This window comes from Strix uralensis, chromosome 1, assembly GCF_047716275.1.
Source record: "Strix uralensis isolate ZFMK-TIS-50842 chromosome 1, bStrUra1, whole genome shotgun sequence".
In the NCBI taxonomy this organism is placed as follows: domain Eukaryota; kingdom Metazoa; phylum Chordata; class Aves; order Strigiformes; family Strigidae; genus Strix; species Strix uralensis.
Window position 1 is genome coordinate 55,835,231 of NC_133972.1, and position 8,362 is coordinate 55,843,592.

Here is an 8,362-nt window from a genome sequence, read left to right on the forward strand (position 1 = left end):
GAACAAGAAGGTAACCTTTCCAAAGTCACACAGTTTCCCTCCCTGGGCTCAGGGGGTCCTTGTTATTAAAGTTGTTTTCAACACTAACTAAGGTCTAAGATGCAATGAACAGAATTATAAAGAGGATTTTGGGAGCTAGGCCAGCAAGCTAATCTTCTCTTCTAGTCTACTCTAATTGTACGGGGCATTTTTTCTTCCCAGACATGAATTCCCCTATCTCTCATTTTCTATCTGCATTTCATATTTAAGTGCTTATTAATTTCCAGTGCTAAACCTTTCAATAAACTAGAGTGTAACCTAAATTGCACATTTCTAGACTGCAAACCGAGTTGCTAATAAACTAAGTATATTAGGAAATCAAAACATACTTAGCTGCAAACCCAAAAAGTCTTGTGACAAGTTTTATTGCATTAAACTGTTGTATCCAATACTTGGTACAAGAAATGTGAATTTTGTAAGTAGACACTGAAATTTCAAACCACAGTGATTGTTGACAAATTCCTGTTGCTGAAATCATTTTCTATTATTCTGGTCCTAAGTTTTTTGGCACAGATACAATCCCTCTCAAGTTAAGAACAGCAATTTTAAATATAAGTGAAGTAGCAGCTGAGTAATTTAGCATAGCCTGGAAGATTAGCATTTCAGAATAGACCAAGTAACGGTAAAGTCATCACCATTGTACACTGCAAAGACAATGCAAACAACCCTGTTTAGAGACTTCCTTGCACCCACAACCATCTCATTACTGCACTGGGCCCCCTTTCAGAGGAAGAAATAATGAAGGGGGGAGAGTGGACAATGAATATTGAGAAGGGAGAGGTGGAGGGAGGGAGTCAATCCCTTCCCTGGACCCAGCTCAGCTCAGCCCAGCACTGTTTAGCACAACACTATGCCACAAAGATTACTTGTTCTTCAAATAATTGTATGCTGTGCACCACTTTACTGCTGTCAAAGACCATGTTGGTTTTACAGCATTGGAAAAGCATATATTCTAGCAAGGAACGAAAAGGATTTGACACGGAAATATGCTTGATTTAATTTCCTAATCTCTATCTAAGAGAGAAAGAGAGACAGACAAACATTTTAAAGCATTAGCACTGTCCCACAGAACAAAAGCAAAACCTGTATCAAGAAGACACGGGGAACTGAATCATTGTCTGAGTACAACAAATTAAGAATTAAAGAATGGGAAGTCAGCGTGTGAACATATGGCATGAATATGAGCTGCAGCCCCAATACCACAGTGAAAACTCATTTTAACGAAGAGACAGTTTAATTTTATGAGCATAGGGTTTTCCGGCATTATCACTCAACTATGGTACTGAAATGCTGATGTACAAGAGATTATAAAAAACAACAAAAAAGCAACTAAGCACCACACTGCATCATTAAAGAACTTCATTTTAAGGGAAATCAATAATTGTGATCTAAGTAATCAATGTATTAAATAATAGGAACAAAGAAGTGCATGGTAAAAATTAAGTGCTCGAGTACGGTTGCTCTCTTTCTCTAAATCCAACACCCTAACCTCATGGTCTGTTACAACCACTCCTGGTGATGCGGAGCATCCTTTTACAGGGCCAAATCCTGTAAAATCTTGAATACTCCCATGAAATACCAAACACCAATGGCTATTGAGTTTAATCTTTGACATGCAGAGAAAACCTTGACTAGTAGTGTTCGTGAATAATAACTCTCTCTTGCAGTTGTCAGAAGGAGAAGCAAAAAAACGTGATACTCAAGAAATTTTTAAATAATGAATCACTAAAATATTTTCTTCATGAAGCAAGCAGACTGAATTCAGAGGGCATGCTGAAGGGGGGAATGATCTGACCATCTTGCCTTGTGCAAGCTATGTGGCTTACAGATTTGAGGAAAACGGGGGGGAACAGATTCTGGGAGGCTGTGACTCCCCTTCTCACTCTTGGAAATAGATGGTCGAAGGGAATGCAAGCACAGGGGAGCAAAGGGAGCCTCAGCCATCCCCTTCCTCCACTCCGGGCACTACCGTAGAACAGGAGGAGGGGAAAGAGGAGCTACTGGCTATAAATCAGCAGCAAAGCGAGAAAGAGGGAACAGGACTATCAGTCCTGCAGTGCGCTGCCCCTTAACGGCTGAGAGTAAATGCCAGACTAACTCTGCGCTAAGAGGATTCGGCGATTTAGAAATTGCCTGTTTCTGCCATAGGCTGTTTGCACTTGTGGGGGTACAAAATGAAAGGGAACTATTTTTTTAAAAACTCTAGAGACTCACTAGAGTCTAGAGACTCACAAGCAGGCCGACAAACACACAGCAGTGCCTCACCCCCTCACCCTAACCGCACCCCCAGAACGCGCATCACCACCGTCACCCACCCGCGTGCCCGTCAGGCAGACAGAACGCAAATATATTTCACGAAGCTCTAAAAGTTCCAGAGGTATTTTTAACCTCCCGCGCCCCCCGAATGCTCCGCTGAGCGCCTCCTGCGTCTTGCCACAGCAAACCCCGGCCGCGGCGGCGGGGCGCGGAGCCCCGCAGAGGGCAGCGCGGTCCGGGGAGGGGGTTGGGGGGTGCCCGCGGCGCGGGGGTTCCGCGGGCGCGGGTCTGCGGCGGGCCGGCAGGTGGCGCCGTGGCGCTCCGAAGCGCGGCGCCAGCACTTACTTGCAGTCGCGGTCCTCCAGGTCGAAGTGGGGGTTGAAGTTGATCATGATCCGCTGGTAGGGCTCGGGAGCCTGGATCAACCACTCGCACTTTTGGCTGGGGTGGTAGGACTGGGGGTAGCCGGGCGAGGTGAGGTACCCGGGGTTTACAATTTTGATCGTGTCGCCGCACTTATCTGCAGGGGAAGCAAACAGAGTGGCTTTTTTTCTCCGCTCCTCTCGGCTCGCACCCGCGTTCAGCCCGCAGCAGCGAAGCAGCCGACCGCCGTGGGAACGCGGGGTGTGTGTGCGTGCGTGCAGCCACCTTCAAGCAAACTTCTGCTGCACCCTTATGCCTTTAACGCAAAGGCATCTCTGCTACTTTTTACCGAAGGGAAGAGGCCTGCCTCTCCGTGCCCATCCTTAAATCCAGCGCCTGGACAGGCAGCAGATAGCAGAAGATACCCCATTTCTAAAGAGTATCCTTTCAAAAAGCCCCCCACCCCGAGCAAACAGTGCCCCTTACAGTGCTGAAACCTCATATCCTCCCAGCAGCGTTAGTGTTGTCTCAGAAGGGTGCCTGAGAAACAATTATCTCAAAAAAGTATAATCTTCTTAAGTATAAAGTTTTAAGGAAAGCTGGGAGAAGAGCTAAAAGGATGCCATTTGACCCCCCGCCCAGCTCTGGGATTAAGCCTGGTCTGTGTCACTGACCACTGGGATTGTCTTGGTGGATCCAAGCTCATTCGCAGCAGACCCTCCCTTTGTTTTATCAGTCCATAAATCTAGGCAGGTTGAAACTATCTGTGCCCTTCAAACCCAGGGTAGCAGAGAACAAAGTGGTTTTAGTGAAGCAGAAATCATCCACTATTTATTCCTTCAAGGAAGTTTATTCAAGCTTGGAGACTGCATCAAAGTAATGGACCAGAACAACATCCTTTCCTCTTCCCTCTGTCCCTTCCTCCCCCCCAACAACAACAAACATTTAGTTCTAATAGCAAAACAGTTGCAAAAGTTTCCAGAATCACCAAGTGTGAAATGCGGTATGTTGCATCTTGCTCCTTTGACCAGCATTGTCAGGGTTGCATTTTAAGGCTTATAGAAAAAATAAAAAGGGACAAGAAATCCAACCTACAGAGCCACTCACTTCACTGACCAGTGCAGGTTTGTGTTGCCACTTTTTTACTACTGTGGATTTCTTTCTATATACCATCAGGGAGGAGAAAACTTTCTCCACACATTGTTTAATTTTGAGCAATAAAATATCACAGGAAACTACACACAGGAAGAATGTCCACACTAAAAAGCAAGACTATATATCACTACATCCCAATAATGGTATGTACACACTGCAGTGCTGTGTCTAATACATTCCCTGTCAAAGCAAAATGGCATTCCTTGCTCTCAGCATGAATTTATAAATGTACAGGATTTATTATACAAAAAACAGGTCAGATGGAAAAGAATGAGGAAGTGCACATCAAAACCGCATAAAGCTACACTCTTTATAGAAATTATTTGCCATAAATTAGGAGGGAAGGGGATGATATGTACTCAGCTGTATGGTCAAGACTCAGATATTGCTAAGCATGTTGCTGGGAAAGGCTATCTTATTATTTATTTCCGCTTTGCCTTTGCAAAACAGGCTGTTTTCCTCTGACCAGAACAAAAGGCGTCGCAGCTCAAAGCTCAAAAGCTGTCACTGGTGATTTTGCTAATCCGCTGTCTGGGGCTCTCAGGGAATCTTGCCTTTTCCTCCCTGTGTAAGCACACTCGGAAAGTGATCCTGTCTCATTAAGCCCACTCCAGCCCTGCAAACAACATGGCAGAGTCTGGCATCTGTTAAATGCCTGAAATAAAGCAGGGCTGCTTCTAGTCACTTGACAGAGTCACTTCAGAGGACGCTGAGGTGGACTCGCTACCACCAGCGCTCCTTAATCTGCGACTTCTGGGAAAGTGACAGTGTAATAAGATAATGCGGTCTGCTAGACTCCCTGGCTCTGTGCAATCTCTCTCACACTTGATTAAGAGAAGCAGTTTCTAATGACTTTGGACCATTAGTTCTAAATAAGGTTAATTAATTAATTTAGCGGACACTGGTACCGCATGTAGGTGAAGGTGGCATTAGCGGGCCTAGTAGGTTACAGAGGAGGTTAATGGCCCTGGTGACTCCAGCAGGGCCACCCCATTGACCGCTCGCCGTGGAGGCTTCTGCCCAGCAACCCGCCCTACTCCTTTCCACCGGGAGAAATGATCAACGAGAGCACCGGGGGCCGCCCTCCCCGCCCTCGGAGGGTGCAGGACTAGGGGCAGCCCTGGTTTCCGTGGGAGTCAGGGAGGCGGCTGCCCGCGCCCCTCACCTGGGGGGTGTGGGGTGGGGTGTGGGGTGGGTGTGAGCCAAGCGCACCCCTGGGAGCGTCCCCAGGCCGGGTTTGGCGCACGCCTCTGCCACAGCCCCACAGCGCCGGGGGAGGCGGCTCGTCCCGATTAAATTAAGCAGCCTCCTCAACACATATTGAGAAAGAGATTAACTTCCATCATAAACCACGCGATTTTAATACTCTCTCTCTTCCACGACGCTCCACTTGCGGTCCCTTATTAAAACAATATACCAGCATAAGTGGAGGGTGCTCTCTTCTTTTAATTACTTTGATTGAAGACCCAGTCAGGCAAAAGTAAATATTTGATAATTAGTTAATAATAATTGCTCAGGATTTGTCGGGAAAGGAAAACTCGCACGAGCTGTTTCATGTGCGAGAGCTAAACGTCAAGCAGTCTCACAATTAGACCGTCTTTAAAAATGCATCATGCAGTGAGATATTGACGGTGCCCTGGCATTGTTCGGGGAAGGAGGAGCACGTTGCTTTTAATTAGTTGTGTTTTCAAGGGCTGCCTGATAGTACACTAGCTACATCAGTCATTTGTTACGGGATTTCTCTCTTGGAAGGGAGTCTTGAGCCCTCACAGAAAAGCTCAGCTTCTCTTTTGGCACTGTGCAAGTTGCACGTAAACTGAGGACTTGGGAAAGGGGTAGACTAGAGAGCTCTCCGTTTGAAGACTGCTCGCAGGTACGCACACAGCTAGTAAAAGGCACGATAATCTGAAATCTTACTCTTTGGAAAAAGAAAGGGGCGGGGGGGGGGGGGGGGGGAGAGAAAGGCTTCCCTTTAAAGTGTTCATTATCCTTCAGATATCGAAAGCGAGACTTATTTAATTGCCTATGGGCGGAAACATTATTAAGATAATTGGCTGTCCTGATCTAGTGAGAACGAGCAGCCTGCTTTATACAACAAGCCAAAAGAGCAGAAAATGAAGTGGGAAGGCAATGCCAGGGCGGGCGATCCTCGGGCGAGGACCGCGCCACCTCCCGCCTCCGGCAGAAAGTTCCCCCCAGCCGGGCTCAGGTCGGTGCCGGCCCCACCGGCCGCCCCCTGGAGCCCAGCCCCGGAGCCGCCCGCCCAGGCTGGGACCCGACGCCCCCCGTGACACTTACCGCTTCGCAGAGCCCTGGCGAGGGTGAAGGTGAGGGCTGCACAGTGCAGGAGAAGTCCCCAATCCATTTTGCGTTCCGAGAGCAGGGCAAGGAGGAGAAGAAAAAACAAACAAAAAAAAGCCCTCCACGCACAACTCTTCCTAGGTCTTAAATCCTCCAGCCGGAGTCAGGAGCAGAAAGCACGGTCCGCAAGGGCAGTCCCGGGGGCAGAGGGAGGCTGGCTTCTTTCTGTGCCTTAAGTCGCCCGCATCCTGTCATTTAGCTCCGGCTCCCTCTCCCTTTCCCCACACTTGTTTCTTCTCCCGGCGCCGCTGCCCCTGCCATTCCCAGCGAGACTACAAAGCCAAATGAAAACGAGGGGGAAAAAAACAAAAAACAAAAACAAAAAACAAGAACCAACAAACACACAAACAAGACAGACAAAAATCCTGGCGGCTGCTGGCACCTCGGGAGCGCTCTGCCGGGGCGGGCTCCGGGAGACGGGGCGGGTGTGCTCTGCGGAGAGGAGAGGAGAGAAAGAAGGGAAAGCGGCCGTCAGCGGGGACCAGCCGGGCGCGGGAGTTTGGCGAACTGCGTCCCCCCCGCCTGCCCCGCTCTCCCCCGGCCGCGGCTCCCGCGGGGCCGGCAGCCCCGGGGCGGTGCTGCCCGGCGGTGCCCGGCGCCCCGCACTCACCTGCCCCGGCGGGAGGCGGGCGAGCGCGCTGCTGCCGCCGCGGGGCTGCCGGCCGGCCGGCCGCGGAACGGAGAAGCGCCCGGGCGACTCCCGCTCGCAGCCTGAGGAAGAGGAGCGCAACTCAGCGGCAATAAGAGAGGCCGAGGAGCCGCCGTCTCCCAAGCCCCAGTCCCCTCCCCCTCCCCGCCCTCCTCCTCCTCCTCCTCCCCCCCCCCCCCCCCCCCTCCCTCCTCAGCCCCCCAAGACATCGGCAGCGCGGAAGAACCAACAAACAAACACGGCAAGCCCCAGCCCTGACACCCGGGCGGGGCGGGCGCTGGCTCGGGGGGACGCGGGGGGGAGAGGGGGAACGAGAGGCGGCCTCCCCCGCCACGGCAGGTAGAGCCGACCCAGGCGGAGGCACCCACCTGCGCCCCGCCGCCCCCGCGGGCTCCTGCCGGGCCCTGCCCCGCCGGCCCGGCCCCGCAGGCAGGCAGGCAGGCAGGCAGACACCCGCACCCTGCCCACCGCCCGCCCTGCGGCCACCCTGCCCCGTCCTCTCCCGGGCCTCCCCCTCTGCCACCTTCCCCCCCCGCCCCCCGCCCTTTTGCTTCGTGCGAGTGTGCAGCCCAGCCCCACGCGTGTCCCTCGGAGTCTCCGCTGTCCCCCGTGGGACACCCCCACCCCCTGTGATCCTGGGGGCTGCTGGCTGCGCTGGTGTGGGGTGAGCTGTGAGGACCCGCTGTGGGGGCCCCCAGGCGGCAGGCTCCCCCGGACCCACCGCCCTTCTCCCCTTTGCATTGCTGCATCTCTGGGGCCCTTCCCGAACCCTCTCCCGCCCCGACCCTTTTCCCACCTCCTTTCTCGCCCACCCTCGCTGTCATTCCCGCCTCCCTCAGCTTCCCTAGCGGCTTTGCCCCCCCAGTCTGTCTGTCTTTCATGCAGCCTCCTGGGGGGCTGAGATGCTGCTGGGGGCCCCCGGGGCCGGCTCTGCTCCCCATGGAGGCTATGCGGCATGAAATCCCCACTGGGGACTGTGTGTCTCCTTCTGAGCAATCCGCACCCCCCCGCCTCGCTGGCACCAGGGGACAGGCGCAAAGCGGGAACATAGTGGGCTCTGAATCCAGCTGCTTAGGCTGCACGGTCTGGTGCTCCCCAGCTATGGGGCCTTGTCCCTTCCTTGCCCTAGGGCCCTGCCTTACAGGCTGTCCCAGCACCCGGGGGGGGATTGCCTAGCTGAACCCCACCGCGTCTTTCATGTGGAGCACTTTGAGCTCCCTCAGTGTGGAGGCAAGCCAGTCGCTGGGGTAGGGGTTAGAAGAAGAGCTCTAAGGCTGAAAGCTGAAACACAGTGTTAAATGGTCCCCAAAGATGGGTCTGCGCTAGGAAAACGACCTGCGGCCAACAGTGGATGTCAGCCACTCTCATCTCCCAGAGCAGAGTTTGAAAACAGTTTGATACTGGTGCACAGCGGAGACAAACTCTCTTAACCCTTCATCAGGAAAAAGGACTGTTAGAGGACCTACTCCACAAGGAGTCTTTCTGAAGGATGCAGAGGGAAAAGAGTTGGGCTTTGCTGGGGGCAGGGTCAGCCTCCAA

The 8,362-nt window shown here is 52.4% G+C and overlaps 1 protein-coding gene across 4 annotated transcripts in view; it reads right to left on the bottom strand.

Moving 5' to 3' along the window:
- The window catches only part of NRP1 (neuropilin 1), a 113,663-nt gene extending 106,758 nt beyond the window's left edge, over positions 1 to 6,905 (bottom strand). For all 4 annotated transcript variants that reach the window (XM_074867543.1, XM_074867553.1, XM_074867533.1 and 1 more), the window contains exons 1-3: positions 6,785 to 6,905; positions 6,112 to 6,606; positions 2,641 to 2,815 (exon numbers count right to left, since the gene is read on the bottom strand). In XM_074867543.1, coding sequence (XP_074723644.1) covers positions 2,641 to 2,815; positions 6,112 to 6,178 — 242 coding nt within the window. In that variant the 5' untranslated portion in view covers positions 6,179 to 6,606; positions 6,785 to 6,905. The remainder of the gene's footprint in view (positions 1 to 2,640; positions 2,816 to 6,111; positions 6,607 to 6,784) is intronic.
- Positions 6,906 to 8,362: the final 1,457 nt, after the last annotated feature.